The sequence below is a fragment of the Pseudopipra pipra genome, chromosome 4 (assembly GCF_036250125.1).
Source record: "Pseudopipra pipra isolate bDixPip1 chromosome 4, bDixPip1.hap1, whole genome shotgun sequence".
Classification (NCBI taxonomy): domain Eukaryota; kingdom Metazoa; phylum Chordata; class Aves; order Passeriformes; family Pipridae; genus Pseudopipra; species Pseudopipra pipra.
Window position 1 is genome coordinate 63,991,149 of NC_087552.1, and position 27,822 is coordinate 64,018,970.

At 38.2% G+C, this 27,822-nt stretch overlaps 1 protein-coding gene across 2 annotated transcripts in view; it reads left to right on the plus strand.

Annotated features, from left to right (window-relative positions):
• Positions 1-25,741, plus strand: part of MAN2B2 (mannosidase alpha class 2B member 2) — a 30,177-nt gene extending 4,436 nt beyond the window's left edge. Inside the window, exons 3-19 of one of the 2 annotated variants that reach the window (XM_064653278.1) lie at positions 2,928-3,033; positions 5,409-5,581; positions 6,820-6,935; positions 7,757-7,934; positions 11,072-11,270; positions 14,523-14,713; positions 15,574-15,760; positions 16,674-16,807; positions 18,918-19,174; positions 21,099-21,290; positions 21,559-21,811; positions 21,917-22,027; positions 22,145-22,337; positions 22,998-23,150; positions 23,514-23,626; positions 24,510-24,627; positions 25,509-25,741. In XM_064653278.1, coding sequence (XP_064509348.1) covers positions 2,928-3,033; positions 5,409-5,581; positions 6,820-6,935; positions 7,757-7,934; positions 11,072-11,270; positions 14,523-14,713; positions 15,574-15,760; positions 16,674-16,807; positions 18,918-19,174; positions 21,099-21,290; positions 21,559-21,811; positions 21,917-22,027; positions 22,145-22,337; positions 22,998-23,150; positions 23,514-23,626; positions 24,510-24,627; positions 25,509-25,603 — 2,769 coding nt within the window. In that variant the 3' untranslated portion in view covers positions 25,604-25,741. The remainder of the gene's footprint in view (positions 1-2,927; positions 3,034-5,408; positions 5,582-6,819; positions 6,936-7,756; positions 7,935-11,071; positions 11,271-14,522; positions 14,714-15,573; positions 15,761-16,673; positions 16,808-18,917; positions 19,175-21,098; positions 21,291-21,558; positions 21,812-21,916; positions 22,028-22,144; positions 22,338-22,997; positions 23,151-23,513; positions 23,627-24,509; positions 24,628-25,508) is intronic. The other variant, XM_064653279.1, reaches the window with a different exon arrangement.
• The last annotated feature ends 2,081 nt before the right edge of the window (positions 25,742-27,822 follow it).

Below are 27,822 nucleotides of genomic sequence, written 5' to 3' on the forward strand. Positions count from 1 at the left end.
TGTTTTGGATTGTAAAACTAAAGGGTATACAGGTGCAGCTTCCCATAGGAACTTACTCAGAACTCCATGGTGTGTTTTGTTACCAGGGTCCAGCCAACAGTAGCATGTTACTTGTAGTACTTCACATTTTAGTTCGTTTGAAGCATTGTGTAAAAAAATCACCTCTTGTCTGGTTTTGGAGGGTTTTTTACACAGTCCTTCACTAAATTCTGAATCTTCTGTAATATTCAGTATTTCAGTAACAGCTTACAGCCTGCATGCAGCTGATCTTTGCATGAGAGATTTTGCTGGGTTTAGGCAGTTTGCTGGTTTTGTGTGGGCACTTGGCCCATACTTGCCTGTTGCAGAACAATTTTCTTTTTTTTTTTTTTTAAATTGGTAAACTATACTGTAAGTCTGGGGTGGGGAAGAAAATAGCATAGGAAGTGCTTTCTACAGGGAATATGTCATGCTACTATAACTAAAATAAAAAGTCAGAGCCCATGTTTCTAATATCTATTCTTGCTATTATGTGGAATCCACAAGAATAAATTAGTGTCACATTTGACCTCAGTAGTGCAAAACTAGTACTTATGATTCAGCCCTTAATTTCTTAGCCTAATTATTTATAATTGTTGCTTTTACACATTTTATAGTCAGTTCTCGAGTTATTTTATGGTTGCTTCTCTGAAAAATAAAATGGTTAAAAACAAATTCCTCTAGAACCTGTGTGTCTAACATTGGATCTCTAATTTAAATTAGAGCTGTGATGCTTGCACATAAATGACATGTTTTTAACATTAGCAAGTTGCAAATATTGGTCCCTGAAATTAGGTCACTCTGGTTACTGTCCTGCTTTTTCCACTTGAACTCTAGCATTAATGATTTTCTATAGTACCAGCACTCTGGGTTTAATTTTCCCTCTTTTTTTTTTTTTTTTTTAACTTAGTGGTTTGCTTGGAATACAGGATTTAATTTTGAAGTTTCTGCTTTGGATTGGAACAATAGCATTAAAAACTAAGAAAAGGTACAGCTTGGGTACAGAAGCTGGTTTTGCAATTCAGACAAGAGAATATGTAGGAGTGAAATGTACTGCAGCAGTATTCAGCCAGATATGGATGTTGTAGTTCTCAGTACATGTTATTTCCACAGTATTTTCTTGTATAAACTATTCTTACCTCCTTACCCTTGTTTGATGTCTGGCTGCTTTAACTAGGGGAAAAAAAAGATGTGTAGCCACTTCTGTGTGGTCTGTAGACATGAATTGATGTAAGGACTGTAATATTGTCCCAAGGGTCACAGATATGTTCTAACCTGCTGCTTATAGTACCACTGTATGTTTTTTCCATTCCTCCTTCCTTTTGCCCTGTTCTGGTCAGAAAAAGTGCTCGTCCTTACAGATACTGTTTTCTTACCCCACCCCCTTTTTTTTTTTTTTTGATGGAGTGTTAGATATTATTCAATTCCTTGAAGTATTTTTCTTGTGTTTTCACCCTCTCAGTGGTTCCACAAAGTTTACATTAAAGAAATGTTTCTGTGGCCCAAAATTTGGATCAGAGGTATATTTTGGACATCCATCCAAATGGGGAATAATAATCACAGATTCTTTTCATGTAGGTCAGGGCCAGTGCTGTGCTGACACCAGATATCAGTTATCTGGTCTCCCAGCATGCTAATCAGTCACCACAGTCAGCTGGAACTAATTTAGGAATGCTGAGCCCTGAAGCGTTTTCACAACACTGTGGAGGAGAGAAATGATTATAATCAAAATTGACAATCTGGCATCCTATCTTAGCAGACACTGAATGTTCCTGGGGAAATAAACATAATAGCTTTGGAACTGGCATCCTATGACAGATTTAAAAAAAAAAAAGGTGGGGATTAAAATCCATATTTATATAAACTTAATTTTTGGAAGTCTGGGATATCTCTCAATATGTAGTGAAGTAACTATAATAAAAACAGAAGACTCCGTAAGACTTTTAGAAAGGGACAGAGACTACTCCTTCCTCCCTCCAAACACCACCCCCTACTTCATCCAGCATTTGCTGAAAGTTATACTTGTCAGCATACCTGTTGTTTCTAGTAGTTGAAATTTAAGAACAGACAAACAACCCCCAAACAAAACCAAACAAAATGAAACACAAACAAACAAACAAACAGAATAAACCCCCAAAACAACCCATGAAGAAAAACCACCCAAAGTTGACGGTTTCTAAACTTGGAAAAAGAGACCAGAAATGCAGGTCAGCAATGGGTTTATCAGGCAGGCAAACCCGTGGAATTACTATTTCTTCATAAAGCATTCTGTCTGTCACAAGTTGAGCAACTTGTCTGTGCTCCAAAGGCAAGACAGATGCATACAGAGTAGAAGAGGTATGTATATGATGACACACTGTCTCTCTCCTGGATCCCACAGATCTCAGTCTCCAACTGAAGGAAACCTTGGAAGCCTGAATATTGTTGCATGCCTGGGATTCTGTTGCTTCTTGCAGGGGGTTGCATGTTGTTCCCTCATCCAGCCACCCAATACCTTCCCTAAGCTAAGAAGGACGCAGCAGACAAGACTGTAGGCTGCTGCCAGTACGGTGTATGGGGACGAGTCTGGTGTTTAGGCAGTATAAAAAGGCACAGTGAGAGCCCTACTGAGAAACATGAAAAGGTCAGTGTGTATCTGGCAGTGCATCCTTTGTGTCTGCTACCTAGTTTCAGTGCAAGCTGGGTAAATCAGTGCACTGTGCAACACATTAATATGCTTTTTTCCTCCTCCTTGTTCTCCTTTTGATAGCACTCAGTACAGACAGCCTTTTATCCCGCTTTTGGTCCTGGATGCAGTCTTGACAAGTGTTGTGTCTGGGTAATGTGCTGTGATCTGAAATGAATTTGCAGCCTTTCTGGATAAGACTGAAATGATGTTTATGTTCTGTGTCTTAATTTCAATATTATAGGTCCATCAGTTGCTTCAGGAGGGACGACTGGAATTTGTCATTGGAGGACAAGTGATGCATGATGAAGCTGTGACACTAATTGATGATCAAATTTTACAGTTGACAGGTATCATATTTGCATTTAACTTTTATTTTTCATTGTTATGACCTTGGAGGTTTTGTTTTTCATTTTTTCCACCTCAGAAATTGCTATTATTTTCTTACTCTTTAAGAACTGATGAAAGATCTCATATTTTTTGCTTGCTGGTGGGTTATTTATATAAAAATCTTAGCTTTAAAAAAAAATAAAAACCATGACAGTTCTGCAACAAGCAGAAGGGTTACCAAAAGCTGTGTTGTCAGTTATAAACTCGCTTGGACCAGAGGCATTTTGTGTGTGTGTATGTATGTGTGTGTTTGAGAGCTTAAGCTCCTGGGAAGATAGTTATGGTGAAATTGAGGGTATGAAACACTCTGCATGAAAATACTTGGTAGCAATTCAGAGTGTGAGCAGGTTGTATTGTTCAGGCAAAGTTTTCTGCATAATGGGAGCCATGGAATGTCATTGAGGTCATCTGAAATCTTCATCATTGCTTGATGAAGAAACCCCCATCTGTAATTATGGTCATCAGCTTCTGTTAGAAGGTGCATATTTCCAAGAGATGCACTATTTCCCATTTTAATCTCCCAGCTTCTACATCCAGTCATTTGTGTGTTACACCTGGCCATCTGATGGTGTAGGAAGTCTTTTAGCACATAGGTTTATCTGGTTAATGAAAAAAGAAACAAGATAAATCATGCCACCACTGTGCTATAGATGTCTATAACGTGCCGTGAGGGAGTAGCAGGGAGGGGATGTATTAGCACCAGCTGCCATGGCTGATATAAACCCTGCCCATTTCAGGACTACACTCTGTGCAGCTTTCTACATGGAAGAGTAAAGGGCCAGGAAACACTTCTGTTATTTTCTGAATCTACACAGCACCACTGGCCTTGTTCCTTGCTTTATCAAGAGCACAAGATTAGCAGCTGCTTCTGCATCTCAGTGAGTCACCACATCACACTCTGGCCAAGAGGAAAGGAGGAGATGAACTACTGCAAACACAGCTTTCTTTCATTGGAGTTAGCTGAAAAAGACATTATTTCTAATTTAATATTTCATTCTGTGTATAAACATATTAAAAAAAAAAAGAAAATTTGAGTTTGGTAACTTATCAGGAACAGAAGTATTAATATATTTTAAAATTCTCATTTTTTTTCCCCTGAAAGTACTCTGCTCAGTTTGAGCACACATGAAAAAAAAGTATCCTTGCATTGTGTGGAGTTCAAGTTGAGAAGACAGAGCCAGTGCAGATATTTAGGGTCTACATTTCATGTCTTCTCCTGTCTGTCCAGCCATCTGTGTTTTGGAAGAGCCTGGTAAACTCTGCTTCAGATGTGCTTCCATTATGAGAGTTAAAATAAACACATTGTGAATATTTTCCCTACAGAAGACATTAACCATCGGAAAGATGAAGTGAAAAGAGGCCTTGCAACCTCACTTGTTCAAATGCGATATTAAAGTTTGAACAGGAGTTAGTCCAAAATGGGGAAAGATATGATTGTGTTTTCAGATAGTTCTGAGCATAATTCTGTAACTATGAAATTAGGATCTGCAGGGGGGATTTTTTGTGTGTTTGCTTGGCTGCTTGGTTTGTTTTGGGTTGGGTTTTGTTTGTCCGTTTGTTTGTTTTGGGGGGAGTTGTTGTTTGTTTGTTGGGAGGGTTGGTTTGGTTTTGTGGTGGTTTTTTTGGGTGGATGGGGTGTTTTATGGTGAGGATTCTAGTCCAAAATATTGGAGTTCCAAATAAAACCTACTGCTTTGCTGTTTGTTTTACTTTCATTTGAGTGATTTTTTTCTCAGTTTATTGTATTATCTCGTCTTTCTAGTTTGGGGGTTTCTTTTTTCAGAACTCATTTCTATACAAAATTAAATAACATTAGTTGTAAATAACATCTTGTATCAAGATTGCTGTTAACCTTTGCCTTTTTTCTTTTTATATGACTGAGGATTGTATTCATTCTGGTTTTGTTTGCTGGATGGCTTGCTTCCTTCTCCCTTTGTCACTGATATGACACTGAAATTTTCTGAGAATGGGTTTTATGATTTGAGCAAACATAAATTAACCCTCAGTTTGTTGTTTTCATGCAGACTCCAACCTCGCTATCAGCCTTAACTTAATCTGTATCTAAGCACTTTTTCCCAGACCTGTCTCTAATCATAATTCCTTTTTGTTATTCACCGTTTATAATGTTGATGAGTTATACTAGGCATAGCAAAACAAGTATTGTCAGTGTGATACTTTTTCCTGTGAATCATTAAATTCCTGAAACTTTGAATGCTTTGGAAAACAGCAACAAAGAGCTATTCTTTAAGTGCTTATCTGTGACACTAAATGCCTATTAAATTTATAAAATTAACTTTGAAAAGTATTCCTAACCTAAACAAATTTTGCTTTGCAGAAGGCCATGGATTTTTGTATGAAACTTTTGGATTCAGGCCTCAGTTTTCTTGGCATGTTGATCCTTTTGGAGCTTCAGCTACAACACCAACTCTTTTTGCTCTGGCTGGTTTTAATGCTCATCTTGTTTCTCGGATTGATTATGATCTGAAGGCTGACATGCAGAAAAACAAGGTAAAAATAGCCGTAGGACTGAAACCATTGCCAGACTCTCCTTCCAGTAATCTAAACCATGACATTAAGATAAACATCTCTGGGATCTGTGCAAGAAAATGCAGGTATTTCTTCTCTAAAAGTGACATGCTGACTGCCTGTGGTTATGGTGAAACATACTGAATCTGTGTTATATGGTCAAGTAATATCTTCATGACTTCTGATCTGCAATGAAATGTAGTCTAACCTGAAGAAGACAGAATGTGGGCAGTTGGGCAAGTCTAAGTGGGCATTGAATTAGGAGTGTTGGAACCAGAGGTATCTAAAATAAGTTTGATTTCCCTGAGAAAATCTTGGATCTGTCAGTTTTTATGTGGACTGTCTTAAAGTGTAGTGTGTTTGTTTGGACATGGTGTTGTCAGGCTTGGAACATTTATTTGTACCTGTAAAATTAGTAATACTGGGTCAGTTAGAGTTGCAGCTATTCACGATTTTGCTGAATTCAGTTTTTGTTTCATGTTCTGCCTTTTCATATCACAAGTGCTTCTCTTTTCATATCACAACGTTGAACCCTGATCTGTCATCAGTTTTACTCGCTACGTTATGTGAAAATAAGGGGCTTTCACTACTGTGATCTGGGCATTAGGCTGTTTTTATGAATCTTGGGTAAAACTCAAGTGTCTCTGAAGAAGACAATAGAATTCCTGTTGAATTTGGTGAAGCAGGGACCTATCACCTTATGTTTGCAGTGAAGTGCAATACTTCCTTTCTGCTAAAATTTTTTATGAGCTTTTGACAATCTTTGCCCAGCTCATTTTTTTCTGACACTTTACAGTCTGAAGGCTTCCAAAACCGTAAAAACTCTATTTCAGTTGATTAAACATTGATTTCCAGTGACTACAGTGCAATCAGACTACATCTGGATCTTTCTCCTAGCCTATGGGTGTCTACCTTCCACTGTAAAAAGTGAGCTGTGATGGCTGTGATAAGTCAGGCTTACATCTGGATTTTAGAATGCTGGCAGTGTGCTGCTTCCTCTCCTTTTCCATCAATTATAATAGAACAAGGCAATGCTGTAGCCTCCTATATATAATGTGTGACCTTGCCTGAGGTACCATTGGCTGTTCTTCAGAAAAAGCACTTAAAAGTATTACAAGTGGTGGAAGAGAAGATGGGAACTCTGAAGTCTTGAGTTGTTAATGATGTATTTCTGTGCTTGTCATCAAGGGTAATGGTTTCTTACCTTTTTTGTTTTCCAGAAGCTTCAGTTTGTATGGCAGGGTTCTCCTTCCTTATCTGAAACACAGGAGATCTTCACGCATGTTATGGATCAGTACAGCTACTGTACTCCATCGCATTTGCCTTTTTCAAACAGGTCGGAAGATTTCCCAAATAAGCAGAAATGTTCACTTCTGAGAGTTTCTATTGTTGGAGTTTAAGCATTTTCTTTGACTGTTTTCTTTCAACAGCATTCTATTGCTTTCTTCTGACCTGTGGTAGGTCAAGGAGGTGTCTAGACTGTAGATCTGAGTAAGGATTATTAAGCACCTCCAGCTACCCACCATAATAAATGAAGTTTTCTCACTACCTAACAATTAAATTCTAAAAAGTGACACTACTGACAGGTATTAAAGTACTTCAAAATATTGACAGACTTGGAAAATAATGTTTTCTAGCACCAGGAAGCTTGGAACACAGGTACGGCTTTCATACCTGTATATATATATATACACATATAAATATATGAGTGTGTATATACATAAAAATATATGTATGTATATATATATGTATAAAATGTCAGTCCTTTTCCATTTACTTTTTGAAGAAATCCAAAAGCTTTTGAAAACTTTATTTTGCTCACTGGATTATCCAGTAAAATACTCTGTAAATTAAGTCTACATGGGGGAACATCCTCTTTGTTGCAAAGCTTTCTGGTTTGTCCTATGATTTTTTTGTTCTATGCCAGCAAGCAGCAGGGACTTGAAAAGTTGCACAGTGTTGAAAGAAAACTGGGCAATCTTCCCCCTACCTCCACTCTCAAATAAATACTAAAACCGAAATACTAGCAATGATTAATAAACTGATTTTTTTACCCCTAATTCCATGTCTGTCTGCATTTTATACCAGCACCGTTTGATGTGTTTTTCCCACTCAAATAAATCCTGTTATAACCTGCTGCTTTCTGCTTCTACTTAGGTCAGCATTTTATTGGAATGGATTTGCAACTTTCCCAGATCCCCCAAAAGATGGTGTTTATCCAAACATGAGTCTCCCTGTTACAGACACTAACCTCCATCAGTATGCACAAACCATGGTGGCAAACATTAAGGAGAGAGCAGCCTGGTTCCAAACAAGTGATGTGTTGTGGCCCTGGGTAAGTGCCTCATCAGCATTTGCTTTAAAAGTGGCAAGTACACTGTGGACAGCAGGATAATGTTACTTTGCTGCAGAATGTACTGCAGAAATGCACATACAAACCACGTGACATAAAGTGTTTTTTCTAATAAGTGTGGTCCAAATGTCTACTAGTAATGATTTTTAAAACTTCTTGTACAGTCTGCCAGCTGTCTAGCAAGTCTTCCACACTACTTAACATAGAAAGAAATGTGACAAAATTGTAAAGATAATCTCTTGCAAAACTGTATATTGCAATATTGCTTCCTTTTGTCTCTCTGGTTTGTCTGTTTAAATCATGTCTTTATGTAACTGCTTAGCACAACATAACCCTGTGTGAACAAAAATTATAGCTGTACAATAAAACATATGACACATTAGGTAGACAAGGTCTTTTCTAACAGAAAATATGTAATCATTTTCTTATACCATCTTTGTATTTTAGTTAGAAACATAAGCATATACCAGCTTGGTCATCCAAACACTTTTTTCAGCAGTGTGCTATGTTAATTGTATCCTACATGTACATGTAGCACTGATATGCTCTTGCTGTTTTTAAGTCCTTAGGAAAGAGTAACTTTCCCTAAACTGAATGTACAGTCTGTTTTTTAATTTTGACGGATGCTGCAGGTCTCACAATATTAAAGGATGGTGTATCTTCTTAAGGTGGCTATTCTACCACCATATCTGTTGCTGCAAAGAAAACAAACGTTTTCTGACTGATGCAGCTTTGAGTCACTGATTTGTTTTTCTCCTGTGTTTGTGACACTGTTGCTTAAATTGAATTTATTATTTTTTATAGAGAGTAAGAAGATAAGGTAGGATATAACACTCTGTAGTAGTGCTATAATGAAAGTTATGCTGGAATGGAGAGGAAGTTTTGAATAGTACAAATAAATCCCAAACATCTAGATCCAAACCTGCAGTTTCACAGTAACGTAAGGAAACTTCAGTCTTTGACTTCTATATTTGTGTGCTTGTGATAATGAGTTTTAAACAAAGTAATAGAAGTTTGTTGCTCATTCATGGTACTATGTACAGAAGTAGAGAGAAATAGATATACTATGATTTTATACTATTTTTTCAAGATTACAAATACTTTTAAGTATTTGGATTTCTTTTTTTCCTTTAATTAAAAGAAGAAGAAATATATACCTTCCCATTTAACCTCAGACCTCACATCTAGACTATTGTAACTTTTGTGATGAGTTACATGGACGAATAAGTGTTCATTCATGATCAGAAACACCTAGTTGTACTAGGCTGTAGGGCAATGTAAAAGTTCAGACTTGCTTCTTTAGAGGCCATAGGAGCAGATGTATTGTCTTCAGGGCTGGTACTGATCCTTGAGGTGTTTTTTGGCCAGTGTGGTTGAACTAATTGTATAGTAATGTATAGTGTTCCTTTTCAAAGTTTTGTTCACCTAGTGAGTGGATGTGGTGGCTAACTAAAGCAGGTTCTCCTGGATATCCTTGTTCTACAGAGCTACACTGCTCCTCAGCTACTGTGTTCTGTGTCAGTGTGAGTGGTGTCTATCAGCCCAGCACATCCCCTTCTGTAGTGCAAAGTGTCTGCATTTTATGAGGAGGTCTTCTTGGATCATGGGTTGAAAAAAGTGCTGTATAAATGTGAAGTAGTTTTAACTGGTAAACCTATTACTTCCTCACAATTTTGACTGGAGTCAGCAGTAGGAAGTCTGGTTTGCACTGACTGCTGGCCTTTCAGTTTTGTGGGGGTTTTTTATATGTCTTAGTAGCTCATTCCATTTTGAAGTTGTTTTCCAGTTTGTGCTTTATGCATGCAGAAGATCTTTAGATATCTGTGAAGAACTTTTCTGGTTTGGAAGTAGAATTTCTGCTTTTGTCACGAGTGGCTTAACCTGTTAGGTCTGAAGGACAGGCATGTGCACTAGGATTCATAAGGAATGTGACAGTAACCTTACTTGAAAAATGTAGTAAATGGGGAAGGGGCGGGGTTGGCCTTCTCATCTGGGAAGAGAATGGGGAGAGTATTTGCCTCTTAAGTTCAGTTGAACTCATCGAATTCAACTTGTGCATGAGTTGAATGTGTTCAACTTGTGAGGTTAAACCCATGGAGCACAGCAGGTAAAGCATTGGGGTGGAAGATGGGATTGCAAAGAAAATAGAGCCTCCTGGACTATTTCTGCAAAAAAGTTTTGGAAGCAAATTGTGAAAGCATCTTTATTTTGCAAACGAGATTAGGATTTTATGTGGCTTTCACAGAAACAAGGTGTTGACTTCTTGTGCAGTGTTTTCTATCTCAAGCACAGAGACACAAAGATGAGGCTGCATTAAGCTGCTGTCAGTGTTGGCCTTCTTATATGAAGGAGGTATCGTAGCAAGTTACTGTGCTTCAGGCAAATGTCTGTACTGTAATACTGATAATTGAAGGATACATGCAGTGCCATGGCTCAGTAACTCTATTTTCCTGTTCAGCTACTGTAGTTGAACAAAGTTGTGCTTAGTTATGCTTTTTTTGTGTTTGTACGTGCAAGCAGTCGTGTTGAGACACCTTCAACAGAAGGCAGAAGTTGTGCAAGTGTGCTCAAAAAGAGAGGGGCTTTAATGCACAGTATATCACCTCTCTTAACTGCTTGGATGAGTATCAGAAGTACTGTAGCCTACTCTTGTGAGGGGGGATCAGCAACACATTGTGCGACATTTATACTGCAGTGATCTCCATCCAGATTGTTTGTTTTCACATCGTGTCCTCAGCACTTCCTAAAGCTGTAAGAACTCTTAGCAGAACATAATAACTTCGTTATTTTCTGTTGAGTGGGAGAAATACAGTCTGAAAAGAAACAAAGGTCATCTTTCCAGGCATGTGTGTATGCATTTTTCAATTGGTACCATGAAATCTCATGCTTTTGCATAATATGGTGTGTCAACACACTTCTCCCTGTTTGTAATTCTGGTTGGTTATCAGCTGATCCGTGCAAGTAACCCTACCCACTCTTGACAGTTTTGTAAAAAATATCTTGTTTACGGGCAGTCAAGAGCAAAGGAAATACCACTTTAATATAGACTGGTATTAAAAAGAATCCCTCTAAATTATGTGACCCACAGTCATTTGGCTGTTCTGTTTTTGGTATTTCAGGGCTGTGACAAACAGTTCTTTAATGCATCTGTTCAGTACTCTAACATGGACTTGTTGTTGGATTATATTAACGAGCATTCTGGTGAGTTTGGAGTGACTGTCCAGTATGCCACTGTTGGTGATTACTTCCAAGCGGTTTATAGCAGGAATCTTACGTGGGAAATTCGGAACTCTCAAGACTTTCTCCCATATTCAACAGGTAATTAAGTTCACAGCTGCCTAATGTCTGCCTTGAATGTATATATGTAAAATTTAAGAAGAAAAAATGAGAAATAGAGAGGAAAAACACATTCTCCTTATGAGATTTGTTTTCCCTACCAGGTGTCATCAATAGACAGTTTGATCCCAACTTAGTTGTTTAAAAAAGATTGTAGGACCACCGTTGCAATATTTCTTTGGGAACATTGGAAGCAATGGGTAAAGGAAGAGATAAAGAAAGAATGAGTCTGAAAATAGATTTCTTGTCAAGTTTGCCTTACTTGAGGTTTTTGTTTTGCTGTCTATGAGTAACAACAGAGTGCAAAAGAAAGCTAAGCATAAGGTATCTCCATAAGCATGTGATATCATCCAATATTTTTTTTTAGTGTGCTGAAGAAATGCATAAATACTGCACTAATCAGATTCTGTTCCAGTGAAAACAGTGAGCAATGAGCTAAACCTGTAGGCTTAGGCCACCTGGCTTAAATTCAGTAGGGTATTTCAGGTATTTTGGTGGATGGAGGAAGGTAAAAAAGACTACAAAGTGTGTAACACTTCAAACTGGTTAGCGGATGGCAGTGGTAGCAAAGGTGCTTTGCAGAGGTGTATCAGCACAACTAACACAAAAAGTCTCTTGTGATGTTGGAGAGGTCTTGTCTGAACTCCATAAAGCAGGGATCCTAGGACCCATTCTCCTTCAAATATAGATTTTGACTATTTGTTTCATGTTTGGGTGTTTAACTTGGAATTCTTTCTCTTTTCTGCGTTCTACACTATAGCATGCACAAATAACCAGTAGCCTCCTAGGCATTCTGCAATATTAGATATGTATCTTACAACTCTCGTCCTCTTCCCCAAAATTAAGCTATAGTAAGGACACAGTGCTGTAGGATCCAGGGAACTGAAAGGAAACTGATAAACAGAAAGATGCCTAAGAACAAGTGGATGTGTGATCAATTAAAACAATGTCCCACTGGTACTGTTTAAAGGAACTGGATTATGCATAGGTTAAAGCAAAGGTGGAAAATGTGACATGGACTGATCTGTGAATGTCTGAAGGAGAAGCGACTGGTAACCAAGGGACCAAGGCAGTCTGCAAGCTCTTAGGGTACTTCTGTGTTAGTACAGTGGAACAGGAGTTGGCAAAGTGAAGCAGTCACTGTTGAGGATTTGATGTCCGTACTCTAAGTAATTCCAGGAAAAGTGGATATAATCTGGTCATATGGACTTGAATGCCCATTAATGCTTGTTGCATCTCATCAGGAATCTGGTTTGTGAGCTCCATACCCAATGTTTTACTGTAAGCAAAGCATCCTAGGTAAGGATGGCCTGATCGAAACAAAATACTAATGTAGATGAACCCCTAAAGTTTCCTGTAGGAGAGAGTCTTGTCTTTTTCACTAAAGAAAACAGTCTTAAATTCAGAGAAAATTCTGTCATAACACAAGTCTCAAAAAGTAAAAATACCACCAGTATTTTTGAAATTCCATAATACGATGTGGCACAAATTCATTGCAGCTGCTTGTTGCTTGCTTGCATCTTACACGCTGCATTAACTCAGCTTTTCAAGAAGAGCTGAAAAGTACTAAGAAGATAGGAAAGAAGTCATGCCATACCCAACATCCCTTTAATTCTTTTCCCCAATAAATTTATCCTTGTAGACCTCATATTGAAGTATGCAGAGAGAAGACACAGCTAACTTCTCTGTCTCGTTGCTTTGGTTCATTACCTGGTTTATTATAAAATGTCACGGATATCAGTAGAATACCTATCTGTATAATTGTAGCTGCTTCATCACATTTTTTTGTCACTGTGGATGTATATTTCAGACTGTTCTCTAATGTGTCTGTTAACTTTTCAATGAGTAAAAATAACCATTGCTTCCTGTGAATCATTGCATGGACTGATCCTTGGCTCCCTCACCTCCCTCTAGGGATCATGTCATATCTAACAACTTGCTGATAAATGCATTGCCAGCTCTAACTGCTAATATCCTTTTGCAACTGGGCTCTTACTTGTATCTTTTGGCATAATATGCTGGCAGGAATCAATTGCTATTAACTTGCATAATAGCAGCCCCTTCAGTGTCCCAGGTGGGTGCCCACACATGGATGCAGTTTTTTCCCCGAATGGCTTTCTGTGCTTTGCAATTGTGGTATAGATTTGAGTGCACTTTTCTCCCACGTACTGTTTTGCTTCTTGATGATTAATCCCCTCTCATTCTTGCTACGCCGTTTTTTTCTGTGAGTCACTTCTTGGGCTCAGTGTCACTTCTCTCACATGGAAACTCAAGTTTTAAGTCCTAGGTAAGTATTTCCTTCTACTCTACATTCATTGTACTGTGCTGCTATGTATGTGTGACTCTTCTGCTTGTAACCTTGAACACTGAAATGGAGTTCATTCTGTTGAAACTTACAGCCTCTTTAAGGCCGAAAAGAATTTGTCCTGGAGTGTTTTGAGCAAAAGATCCTATTTTCTAATTGTTCCCTTTGATCTTAGGCTGGTAGATTACTGTGGTTGCGTATGTGCACTTTAGAAGGCACTTTCTGCAACTTCTTTCTGGAAAAGCTGTTTATCACTGGTTTATTTAAGAAAAAAATCCTCCCAAAACAAACAGAAAACCCATAGACACTCAGTAGAGATTTGAAGGTTTTAAAAACAAGTATTTGTTTTCCTTGTTCACTCTGTGGGGCGCTGAAACATTAGCACAAATGGACTATTGAAATACTTTCCAGTGACCACTTGGGGGCATCTTTTGATGTAGTTTGAAGTGCTGGATTAGTTTGGAGTCATCACATCACTACTTCTACTCCATTTTGAGGAAATAAAATTTAAGATAAATCCTTTATATTAAAAGGTTGAAATGTAGTGAGCTTGTATCAAGCAGTAACCAAGGACTGTACTCTACTTTATTAACGACTAATAATTATACGTGCTTCAGTGAAACTTTGGAAGTTCTCTTGTGCAGATCCACAAGGAGGAAATTCCTGCAAACACAGGTTACCTTGGTCAATGCTGGCTTTTTATCAGCTTGCATGTTACTAGGCCTGTAGGAAAGGTGATAGTTTTCCCAAGAGTATGTTTATGGCTGGGTTTCTTTGTAGGCTTTGTGACTATTCTACTTGATGGCTGATGTGCAACCCCCCAGTAGGATTCATATAAGAAGCTGTACAGTAAGAGCCTAATAAGTAACAAGTAAATGATAACTGAAGTGGTGTTTTGACATGTATTGGATCTGTTCAACTCTTAACAGAGCCATTTCAAGCATGGACTGGGTTTTATACTTCTCGGAGCACATTAAAAGGAATTGCAAGGAGAGCAAGTTCACTGCTTTATGCTGGAGAGTCCTTTTTCACACAGTACATCCTGAAACACCCAGCAGGTTCTGTTTGCAAATGTAAAGCCTTAAAGCAACTTCAGAGTCTTAGATGGGCAGTGTCAGAGGTAAACATTGATTTATTTTTAAATTCAAATGAAAATGTTTATTGTCTAAACATAAAGCTTTGCATAAGCATTTCAGCTGTAGTGTCTCAAAGTTGCTTTTGTGTTTTTAGAAATAACTTTCTCCTTTTGCAAGTCAATAGTAAAAATGAAACAATTTTTCAAAAATCTGTCTTGAAACATGACTTCAGCCCTTTGACCATGCATTCAAGACATGGTTACTGGCAAATGTTTTCTTTAACCACGGAAAGAGTATGTGGTTTCAAACTTTGCATATGAAATTCCTTTTATTAATTTTAGTTTTATTATTTACAAAATTGTTCTTAAAAATAAACAAACTGGACTAACTGAAAATTACTGATAATCTCTACTTCTGAAAGTTAGAAGAGGAAGGACAGATTTCTTTCTTCAAAGTTCAGCAGCTAAGTGGTCAGCCTCATATCACTAACCATTTACAGTCATCACTAACCAATTACAGTGCTTTTCCTGGTAATAATTGTTTTGTCAGCTAAGTTAATGACCAGATCTTAGTAGGAAATTAAAAACCTGTAAACCTGTCTTGTTATGATATTTTTGCTGCATTCTTGGTTTTGGTAACTTGTATTTTTTCCCTCTAAGTGTGTAACTTCAGTCATTTCTAAATATTAAAAGAGAAATATGTATGGAGGGAAATCTGCATGCATCTGGTCTTTGACCATTTCATGCAATATATAGAAATTTGGAGTAGGCAAAATGTGAATCTGTGAATATGGCTGCAATAGCTTATTAAGTTATGTGTCTGAAGTTCAGTTGGCCATGTTAGTAGAAATGCAAACCTGAAGTTGTCTTCTTGTTGCCCCTTTCAAACTATTCTTAAATGTAAGGTCCAGCACCATGATGGCATAACAGGCACAGAATCTCCCAAGGTGAGGGACATGTACATGACTAACTTGATGTATGGAGTGTTCAACGTAAAGAAGCTGATGGCTTCCATAATCTTTGACATGAACAACGTGAAGAAGAACGGAGAGGTCTATTCTTCTGTTTACCCTAAAGACTCAGGAATATCAGGTACTTTTTACACAGCTTTTCCAATTTTCAAGCTACCTTATGAAAGCTATGATGTTTTCCCCCAAAGCAGTCAGCATGCTATGTACACCTAAGTTCTGTGAACCAGGGCTAGAAAATCCTGCTAGACCTGAGGCATGCTCAGGTAAACTCATGAGCTCTCAGATCTCAAGCATCTGAAACCAGGACCCCTAGACTGATGTTAGGCAGAATGAACCACTACATACCCCAGTGCATGTATTCTGTCTGGCTCCCAGATTCAGACCTCAACTCTAAAACAGAGGGAAGGATGAGGTGCTGATCGGGGTGATTACTAAACTAACCTTACCCTGCAACATAACATTACATGATAAGAAGCACAGTCAGAGTTAAGAAGTGTTCTTGCTATAATGTACTACCAGCTTGTGTAAAAAATGTAAAAGGATTTTTAAGGAGTCTGTTCTAAAGACTGTGCATTCCCTTTTATCTTTACTTTGGAAACTTTTTAAACTGTCAAATGTAAGCAGTGCCGTGGGCTGCGCAACAGCCCGATTTGGATTTTTACGGGGCTGTTTTTAGTTTAGGCTTCTCATTTAATCTTCTGTATAACTGTGATAAAGTTAATACTGCATGACAATGAGTTGTGGTAAGCAGCTTATTTTCACTAAATGCATTTACATTCAACTCAGGTGTCATTTTCTGAATGCATAGTCTCTTATGATTGGGTAAAGAATAGAAGAATAAAGCAGAAGAGGTTTTTCCCAAGTTCTAGAAAATATTTTCCTTTTTTCAATCATGAAGTCTTACTGCAGGCTTTTACATTAAAATTTTGTAAGATGGTTTTACCTAGACGGATTTCTCAAATGCTTATTAATAGCACATTTTTAAAATATGTAATATTAGTGACTGATAGTTCTGTTTGTTTGCATGGACAAAGGGGCTGCAGACCTTGACCAATATGTTGTTGTTTACAATCCACTGGCATGGAACATCACTACCTTTGTCACAGTTTCTGTGGGCAACTTGGCAATGAGTGTATATGATGAGCTGGGGCATCCTGTACCTGCACAGGTACTTTAACTTTGTTTCTTTATGTTACTTTTCTCTCACTTATCAGTTTTCATTGACCTGATCCTACCTCCTGTCGAAGTGGGATTTTCCTAGTCATTCTTCAAGGGTTTTTTTGTTTGCTTGTTTGGTTTTTTTGTTTGTTTTTTACTTGTCTGTTCTCTCAGCAGAGAGACTTTTTTTACTACACAAAAAGACTTGCTGCTCTTGTAGTGTGTTTGGTTTGTCCTTTGCATGCCTGCTGTGTGGGACATGGCACTTTTTATCTTGTCTTTCTTTCTATGAAAAACACTGTTTCCAATAAAGCCATTTACATTGAAGCCCTGACTTACAATTGGCAGCTCTGTTTGTGCAATTGACAGATTGCCTTGGGGAGGGAGAAGAAGAGATTTAAGAAATGTAGGTCTTAGTTACAAGCCCAAAAGACACTGGTGTCATTCAACTGCCATTTGACAGCTCGTTCTGTCGTAGCCAAACTCCAAGACACATCCAGCTGTTCCCTGGGTGGGAAGAAAGTGGCCTCAAGTGAAAGCCTTTCTCAGGAGCATCTATTGCAGAGAGTGCATTGTCATCAATGGCTTGATAAACCTCTAGGAATGCTTCCTGCATATAAGGCCTGAAGAAGCCTGATGCAATTCCAGATGCTCCCCTCTGTCCCTGAGATGTGATAGCTCAGCAAGTTGTGCCAGGGGACAGAGTTTCTGTTGCCTGTGGCTTATGACTGTCACCGTGCATGAAGGCACATTGTGGTCAGGTAGTGATAACAACAGCTATCTCCTGTTCCTCTCTATGTGACGATGGTGTAAGACCATGCTGCCTTTTCCTGGAAACCATCCGTCTCTTGGGTTAGCACATGGTCATGCTTATCTGTCAGTCACCTCCCAGAAGTCCTTGTGTCTGAGTTACTTCAGGCTTGTAAGATACAAGGAAGACATTGACATGTGTTTAAAGCATTTGTTCAGGATTTAGGATGCCCTTAAGTAAAGCTGTCATTCTTGATTTGAGAAAGATGAAGTTCTGTGTTCTGGAGTTGCTCTGTACTCTTTTGCTAGAAGTTACTCATATATGATTGTGGATAGTCACTTGAGGCTAAATGAAATCTCTTTAGCAGTAATGACAAGGTGGTTTGGGGTCTTTTTTTGTTTCCGATATGTGCTGTTCAAAAGTGCATTCATATCACACACTTCTTCCTTTTGAGAGAAAGAAAGCTTTAGCTCAGAACATTGATGTGAGTATGTGGCTGAGAGGAACTAAAGCTTGGCAAGTGCTCTGCTGCCTTCTGCACCAGATGCATGAGTTGTATTATGTATGGAGGGATTGGGAGTAGACCCCATTGATGCCACTGCAGTAGGTTTTCTCTGCTGTGAGTAACTGGACATATGCCAGTCCACAGTGTGAAGTACAGACAACTTGCTTTAATTTCTCATTATTCATAACTAACCTTTTTGTCCATATAATCTGCTCAGTATTTATCTGGTCCTGTTTTCTTGCCTCAAACCAGAAGTAGTACTGAATTATATAACTATACCAGACAGGATACATGTCATGGAAAGATGATTAAAAACTGTTGCTTAAGGTATTTTAGTATTAAGTAAAACTGGTGTTCTGTTTACTGTTCAAAAGTCTGTTACATGCTTCTACTTCATTTCCATGTGCCTTCCTTAAAGGTGAGGGTGCATCTGGGTGCTTCCTCCTCTTTCTGTGAGTTTTCTCTTTCTTGCACTAGTCACGTCCCTTATGTGTCAGTCTCTTTTTTGTCATTTGACTGATTACTTTAATTTGTGATTGTTTCTGCTCATATAGACATTTTGCAATGCAGTCTTAAATCAGGATCTACAATTCCATATTCACATTAAAATAAGCTCAAACCTTTTAATTTGCTTAGTGACCTTCTTTCTTTCACTAGAAAGGCTCAGCTTAATCCAAGTTCAACATATTCCCAATTAAAAAGCCGCATGAATTTATAATTTAGAATTATAGGAATGGCAGGTTTAGAGACTTATTATTAAAGTAGTAGCTATGTTTTGTAATTTAGGGCTTATGGCACATGAAGGTAGTTGCCTTGCTAATTGATTTTCTGTAATGAAGCATTGTTGTATATGTTAATGTACAGGTTCAGACCTCAGTGGAGTCCCCATCTACCTATGATCTGTATATCCTAGTTGCAATAAGTGGTCTGAGCTACAGAAAATACAGTGTTAAACCCTTGGATGGTAAGCAGTCTGCATTTATTGGGAGATCAATCAAGTACAAACGAAGAGACATAGCTCGTGCAGGTCAACAAAGTCGACAGTTGCTTCCTGTGGTTAACAGCTGCTACCAGGTGCTGTTTGACCAAAGCACAAATCTAATGCACAGCATTACAGAGAGGTGAGATTGCCTGCTTGGTTGGAGTAATGTTTCAGATTCTGTAAAACACTTTGTAAAAATAAGTCCAAGTACTGTATTACGTGTCTTAATTCCGAGACTCAACTGACAGAGTGTCCTTTACAGTCTGTACGACTCTTTTTTTATCTCCAGTTCACATGTCCTTCTTTTTACAGGAAACTGCAGCACTGGTATAGATCTGATTCCATACTATTTCTGTGATGATGCCCTGTTTAACTATGTAATTGGTCTAAGATGACATACCACAGTAGTAACCAGTAGATCAGCAGAATCTTAGTGTACTTTAGAATGAGAGTTATGCATTTGGGTTTGTATTAAAAATTACTAAGTAAGCACATACGCTATGGCTTCACAATGAGCCGTAAGTGATAAAGCAAGAGCTTGCTTACACTAATGAGTAGTGTTTTGCAAGTCCCATATCACTCTTTCTGTGGTAGAAAGCTACAAAACTGTTTGAAAGGAAACAATTAACTCTAGAATTTCCATTTAATCAGGCAGATAAAGTGTCAGAATAATCAAGATTTAGGTGAGATTTGAAATTTGCAGGTGGTCTTTCTCAGCTGATGCAAACTGGCCTAATTTCTTCAGCTTCAGTGGAGTGCTATTCTTTTTGCCTGTTCAGGCTTCAGATTGTCAGCTATTATATACTGATGGAAGATTTGACCCCTTTGACATTGCTTGGTGACAACTAAACCTCTTTCACCTTTGTGGTTTTGTTCATAATTCTGCCTCTTAGAGCAAGAACTCGTTGTCCAGTATAGTTAAAATCAGCTTTAAAAGTATAGATGGGTCTTAACTAAGAGCCCTGGAGTAAGAATTTCCTCAAAGTGCCTCCAGATCATAACTGTCTCCAGATTCTATGAGAAATATACTGAGGAAGAGCAAAAATCTAGATTCAGATTCTATTTTTCTCCATCCTGTTCTGGTAGGCAGCAAGAGCTGAAATTCAGCACATAGGAGAAATGAGATGTTCACTTTTCTTCACAAGCCTTCAGGCAAGCTCAAAATGTTTGAGTTTCAGCAAGTTTGCTGTGGGGTAATTGGAAAGAGTGAGGTGTCAGGTCACAGTGGGAGGCAAGGTTAAAAAGAAATTGGGATCTTAAACTATGAAGCCTTTTAACTTCAGCCGTGACAGTTAGAACCTCTAGATCTTGCCCCTGCACTGGAAGTGCCTCATAACATGAATAGTAGAAAACACTTGGATATGTTTTCTCCTCAGTCATTACAAATTGTGAGTAGCTGTATTAGCATGAGTTAAAATGTTTGACAGTTTATATGCCAGATTAAGTGACTTTCCCTGTTTTCACAGCAAGATGCCAAAGGCAGAGCAGGTAGCTGAGGGCAGAATCTTAAGTTGCCTTCATATGACTTTCCAGAAGTTGTGATAATAAGTCATGAATAGCTAAACTGTAAGCTTCAGGGGAGACAGGAGAAGGCAAAGTAGGTAGTGAATGAGCATGAATGTCATCACCAGTGTTAAACATGGGAACCTGCATCATGCTGATTTACCTATCTACAAAGTTAAATGAACCTGATTATTCATTAATATAGTGCAATGTACCTAATTTTTGTGAGACGGGTAGTTTTGATCCTGTAGCAACTCTCACGTCAAAACAATGAGCTTATGTAGATGATGGTTGGTCTTAAGATGTTTCTTTTTCATGAAAGCATAAAAGGACATAGAAACTCCATTTATTTACACACCGACATATCTTAATGGGAAGCACTTTAATTCCCAGCTGTCCTCATTTCCTTGATACAAAATAAATTATCCACTGTGAGGAAACAGATTTATTTTTTTTCCTTACATTTCCAGCCTCATTCCTGTTCCAGTTCAAGTTTGCATCTATTATGTACAAAATGTGTTTGCAAGTAATATAATTTTTCCTCTTCTGTGGATTCAAAGGGAGACTAACCAGACTGTCCAGTTGACCCAGGAGTTCCTTGAGTACCATGTGAATGGAGACACGACAAAAGGGCCAATTTCAGATAACTACTTATTTGGGCCAAATGCTTCAGCTGTTCCAGTATCCAAAGCAGTGGGGTTGGAAGTGGTTTCTGGAGCCCTGATGACAGAGATACGGCAGTTTTTCTACAGGTGCAATACCATTACAACTTCACTTCACTGAATGTTTAATTTTCTAGATATGTATATGGTTAGTTCTGTATAGTTACTCCTAAACAGTGAGCTCTCTGTACTATTTAGGATTTAGACAAAAGAACTGGCATGCACCTGCTAAATGTAGTGCTAAGAAAGCACCTTGTTTAAATGATAGAACCATAGATTTGTTTGGGTTAAAAGGGACCATAAAGATCATCTAGTACTCCACTTTATGAACTCTTCATCTTTCCTCTCATTTTTATAGTAATGTTACTTCTCAGGATTACCTATATGCAGTGTACACCAGGATTTATACAGTACCAGAAGGCTATGATGGGAAGCTGCTTTGCCATAGGATAGAGCAAGAATACAGTGTTGGGCCTTTGGAATTAAATCGTGAAGCAGTTCTGAGAACAAGCACAAATTTGAACACTAAGCAGCTTCTCTACACTGACAACAATGGATATCAGATGCAGAAAAGACCGTTCAAGGCGTACGTGAATAACACAGTGGCTCGGGTAGGCACAAAGGTGTAATCCAAAGTCAGTTGTGTCTTGTCTTTGTTCTCCATCACTGATGTGTGGGTTAATTTTATCTCTGCATGATTTGCTGTGTGTTTACAGAACTATTATCCTATGGTCCAGACCGCCTACATTGAAGATGATACCACAAGGCTGATGCTGCTTGCAGAAAGAGCTCATGGTGTATCAAGTCAAGGGAATGGACAAGTGGAGGTAACAAATAAATTTTTTCTTTTTCTAGGACAGCATAATTTCATGGCTGCTGATAATATAAGTAAAGCCTTTGCTTATAGGCTGATTACTGTTGTGACATTTACCTTCCCGATACAGGTGATGCTACACAGGAGACTATGGAACAACCTTGAGTGGAACGTGAATAACAATCTCACTTTAAATGACTCTTCAGTGGTTCGCCCTGTAATTTGGCTTATTTTAGGAACCAAGGCTGTCCCCAATATTTTGTATCAGACAAGTGCACTGGCATTAGAACATAGGCCAGTAGTAATATTTGGAGCATTATCAGGTAACTCATTCCATTTCCTGTGCTGTCTTTAGCATCTGAATGGCTTATTTATGTTGCTTTGATTTATGCTGTCAAGTTTGTAAATGCAGACTTGAAGCCTCCTGTGTGGCAAAGTTAGTATACAGTGAGTTAGGAGGCAGATTTAGAGCCTGCTAATGACTTTGCATTAATTTCAAACATGGTTGTTGTCCAAGTGTATGAAATGTTTCTCTTGTTATGTAATTATCTCTATTTTCAGAGGAGAATAAATTTTAAAGGATCTAATGAGAACAAAATGTTCACACAGGGAATTAGTGGAAAGTAGCTAGCGCACCATATATCAGCTTCCTGGATGCTGAGTCCTTAATGACCATTTTTGAGTCATTCTTTTAAAAATATTTGTTTGGCTTATTAACTAAAACTGAAGCCTGGTAGTGAAATAGCAATTTCAAACTGCATTAAATTTGTTTTATGGAAAGCTCTAATACACTTCTCCAGCAGTTAAAATCATGCTGCCCTCTGTTTTGTATCTTGGAAGGCCTTGGAGGAGAAAGCATAGCATCTGCCTTTCCTCTGCCTTGGCAGAATAAGCAAAAATCCCTTGACCCTTCCACAGTACCCTTGCCAGGCTTGTGTGTGTGATGGATGTTTAGTGTTTGCTTTGTTTCACTTTGCATGGAGGAGATAAACCAAAGCTACCTGGACAACTTCAGCAGAATTCAGTCCATGGATCACCTGTAACTGTGCCACCTAATCTTCATCTCCAGACCCTGAGCATTCCAGGGTGGAGATACAGCTCTAATCATGCAGAGCAGATCCGCAGCATCCGCATGGGTAAGTGCCTTCAAAAGGGGGCTGCTGGATGTTACACTTAAATAAGCTGGGTTTTTTCTATCTTTTGTGGCTAGTACTTTTATTTATTGAAACTGTTAAACTCCTCAGTCTTGAAAGCTAATTCTGATATACGATTTCTCTACTCAAATAGTAAAATATTTCTCCTGCATGAGTTCTTCATGCCTGTTAGTGACATTCCTGTCAACAGTGGGAGCTCGGTATTTCTTGATGTTAGTCCTCTTGCTAACTTTAAAAAATGGGAATTAAGTTCAAATGATGAGAGTGTAAAGTTAAAAAAAAAAGTTTAAAAGTTGGGTTTATTTTTAAAGCAAGAAAATATTTGCATTTTGATTTCTCTTGAAGGTAAACAGAAGGAAGGTGATCCAGATTTCAGTCGTGTCCTCCTAAGACTTAGACACTTGTATGAAGTTGGAGAGGATCCTGTGCTGTCTCAACCTGTGATGGTAGATCTGAAGGTAAATCTAACACTTCAAGACTGAACACCGAGGTGTTTTTATTCCAGAGAGAACTGTTTCTGGAATGACAAATCCTGTGTGCTAGAAACTCCACAAAAGACAGATACAAAAATATTAGTATAACTCTAACCTCAGAGGGAAGTGGGCCTTTTTTACTTTACTCAGCTTTGCAGCACTGAAGCCATTACTTCAGATGAGGTTGCCATAGGCACAGCATGAAGATCTGCTTAAATATGGGTAGGACTGGTTCTGCTGAGCTCTTGGTTGTGGAACACTTCCTGCCATACCTTAACCAGTGTAGAGAGTAGGATTCTGTTTTGTTGTTTCTTTGGCTATTGCAAGTTGTACCTATAATTAATGAAACGTGGACAGGCTTAAAGGAAACGAACATTTTTTTTCTCTCTAGTTTATTTCTGCAAGTTGTTGAAACTTTGGTCACTTCCATTGTGTACTTGCATTTTCAGTTTCTTGTTTATTTGATCTTTCATGTGGAATTATTTTATAATCCATGGAAGACGGTTATTATTTTAAAATATGAAATTTTAATTATCATGACAGAAAGAAGGGGAGCAAGGTGTAGGATTCTCTGTTTTGTTTTAAAAGTGCAGTGTGAGTTTTAGCCCTTTAATGGAGAGATTGATAGGCTCTTTGTCACAACACAGAGGAAGCTTTCAGCACCTCAGCTTCTTAGTTTGAAGCCTGGTGAATCTCTGTTTGCCCTTGTGCTGCATGACCTTGCAGATTTTCGGAGTTTCTCTGCTCTGCTTAACAGGGCAACGCTAGAGTTGAAAATTCTACTGTGGTCTAACTGTGTACTAGACTGGTGAGTGTGATACTATTCTCAGTAAACTCTGGTTTGATTCCTGGTGTTTTCTTTACTCAGTCTTTGCTTAAGGGATTAGGATCAGTGACAGCAGTGGAAGAGCGATCACTCACAGGCACCTGGGATGTGAACACTTTGAAGCGGTGGAAATGGAAGACGGCACAATATCCAGGCAAAGGTAGGTGGAATAAGATGGTTGGTGCCCATATTGTTGTTGACTGTTGAAGCTTGATGAATAGTCTAATTAGAAATATTAAAAAATTTGCAAGATTAGAAATGTATTATTGTTTTGTATGACAGACCTGGTACCTGTCACAACCTGCAGGTAGTAAAATTTAGCTAAGATTCTCTGCAAATACCAGACTGTTGTATTTCTCTGATGGCTTGTTTTGCTTACAAGTGTTAAAAATCATAAACCTTCCTGGAGTGGTCTTTGTCCAGATAGAAGTGGCTACTTTATGAATTCACACTGTTGGCACAGATTGATTTTTTTAGATGCTGATGAGTGTTTGTCTAAGCTTAAGCCTGTGCTGCAGAAAAACAGACAGCTGCAGTTAAAAATCTCCACTGTAATCAGCTTAAAGGACTCTGTGGATATGATTCAAGTTAGGGCTGACACTCAAGTCAAATGCTGTGGGTGACCTCATTTCATTTCTCATTCCAGTTAGTTGCTTGGACATTGTCCTTACTGTCACTTACATCCATATATGTGCCTTGTAAAAAGCTTGCAGAGCTTTTGGGACAGTCTGGGTGAGAGTTTAGAGCTCTACTTGACTTGCAGCTAGGAACTTCCTTGCTGTTTATTCATGATGAAGAAAAGGTGCATGACTTTTCACATTTTCTGTGTAAGTCAACATGTGAAAGGAAGATAAATTTTTATATGTTTGAATATTATGAATGGGTGCATCTTAAGCTCCATATTACTTGTAGTTTTAAGGGGGAGAATATGCTGAAGCACTAGCTTTTAGGGAAGGGATGGGTTAAAACTGTTGTGATAGAATAATGTGTCCATTTGAGTAAAGCTGCTTTAATAATTACCAGCAGTTTTGTGTTTTACAGGATTCTTCAACAGCAAAAAGACCTCAGAAAACTTTACAGTAACTATTCACCCAAAGGAAATAAGGACTTTCTTTGTATACTTTCAGAGTCAGTAAAGTTTGGGAATGTATTTCAGGAATGAATATGTAATAACTTCCGATTTTTATTTCGAGATATGAGTGATGATCTTGAAAAACATTCTACTGTTAATGAAAGAAAACATAATTTTTGAATAAATTCTAAATTTAATTAAACTGTTGGCCTGAGTTGTGGGTATTTTTGTTGGTTAATTATTTACAACTCTTTTTTTTTTCCTGAAACTTTTTCAATGCAAAAATGACCTTGGTGTTGCAGAGTGAGCATACTGGACATTTTTGTGCTTGCTGTGGATGGTTTTAAAGTGATTGATTCTGTAATGCTTCACTGTGGAGCACTAACAAAGTCATATTAGTCCTACAATTTTGAATTGCTTTTATGATTAGTGGTGACATCAAGAGTCTTCTCTTAAGATTTTAATCGTTAGAGGAGATGACTTCCACATCACAGAATAGTGATTTGCCAAATGGTGTTCTGTTCCTACATGCAAGGAAGTGCCTGTTGTGTTTCAGCTCCTTTGTCTTTCGGGCAACAACTGCAAAGTTTTTGCTCTCCTGTAAACTGAAATGGAATGTACTGTTTGTATTCCTTTGCCTTAAGCTCATTTAAATTGTGTCTCTTAAGGGTCAGAATTGATGGACTTTGCCTGACAGAATCCTGGTCCTGGATGTTCACTCTTGTGTGTTCTGGGTAAACTGTTTGTTGACAGAAGGTCTCTTGCCCTATGGCCAGTAACTTACTCATCATGTAACCTGAAGGAGGAATATTATTCTTAGGATACTGTGAACTTTCTTCCTTCTCAGCTCAGAGAATGTGCACGGTGGTAGCAGGAAATGTTTCATTAACAACAAATGGAGGTTAATTATGGAGTGCTGTGTGGAGAGGTTAAACTGACAGTAAGTGCAAATTCTAAGCGGATCTGATTGAGCAGCAGCAAAAGGAAACTTGGAGAGCAACTAGATTTCCTAATAGCTGGTATGCATTTATGTCCAAAATAAAAACTGTATTTCTCTATTTTTCTTCTTAGCTCTAAACAATGTGGAGCTGTAGAATCTTATGCTTTTCACATGCTGTTGGGCATCTCTACTTATTTTACTTATTCACCGTGAAAATGCCCATAGCTGAGATGAGAATCAAGTCAGTCACTTCACTGAAGTGATAGTGATGAATTATGCTTGGTGCAACACTGTACAAAACTGTGTTTCTGATGAGTGAAACATAAAACTGAAGAGGAAATAGAGGGGAAAATAGGTGCATTTTCAGCCAGTTAATAATCCCAGATCTAGAATCACGTTAAAATGACATTTTGCTGTGGCAATTGTTCTAATTTACTTCAGCTGTTCAGCAATAATTTCCTCCACATGGAGAGACTGTTCAAGAACAAAGAAAAAGAGTGAAAAGGGCTCTTCCAGAATAGCTATTGGGAAACAGTTTTGCTGAAGAACTGTGCTGGTGGTCAGTTTTTCATGAAGGCAGCCTGTGTATACTCATTGGTTGCATCTCATTAAAATCACTGCAGAAACTGCCACATTCAGTTACTGGATGAAGAAAAGTTGTTTCGTATTTCTATTGGTTGTTTTTCATACTTGGCTATAAATACTTGGTGATGTGCCAATCTAACCTGCTCTGCTGCAGTGAAAGCCATTTTCCTGCGACATTAAGCCCAAAGGGGAAGCACATAGCCCTGTAAGCAGGATGCAGTAAAGGATGATGGCAGATATTTTTCATTTCATTTTGTGTATGTATTTGGGAAATGAAATGTCTTCAGCTGAGTCTTTTTCTTTGCTTGTACCTCTTCTCTCATTCCCTGCTTGTTTCTGCCATGTACAATAATGGTTATAATGTGTGGGTTATACAGGGGTATGATTACAATTCTTGCTTTTGTGACTGAATCACTAATATATGTGATGGTAACAGCAAGTCATGTGGGTAGATTATAAAAATTGAATTGTATCTTCAGTGACCAATTGCATGGTCAGTCCTGGCCAAGCAGCAAAGGATCCCACAGCTGCTAACTCTGGGTCCTGCTTTGCCAGATGGCAGGTTGATAAGTTTCTAGTAGGATGTGTTAGAACAAATCCTACAAAAACCTTCTAATACGGGATAATATAAACAGGAATACCTCAATACTGCCTGATTTATCTGTTTGGAGGGTTTCTACTTTGATTTGTGGAGACTTTCTGATTTAAAAGAAAAAAATAAAAAAGAATATTTTATCTGGAGTTGCAATTGGTCATCA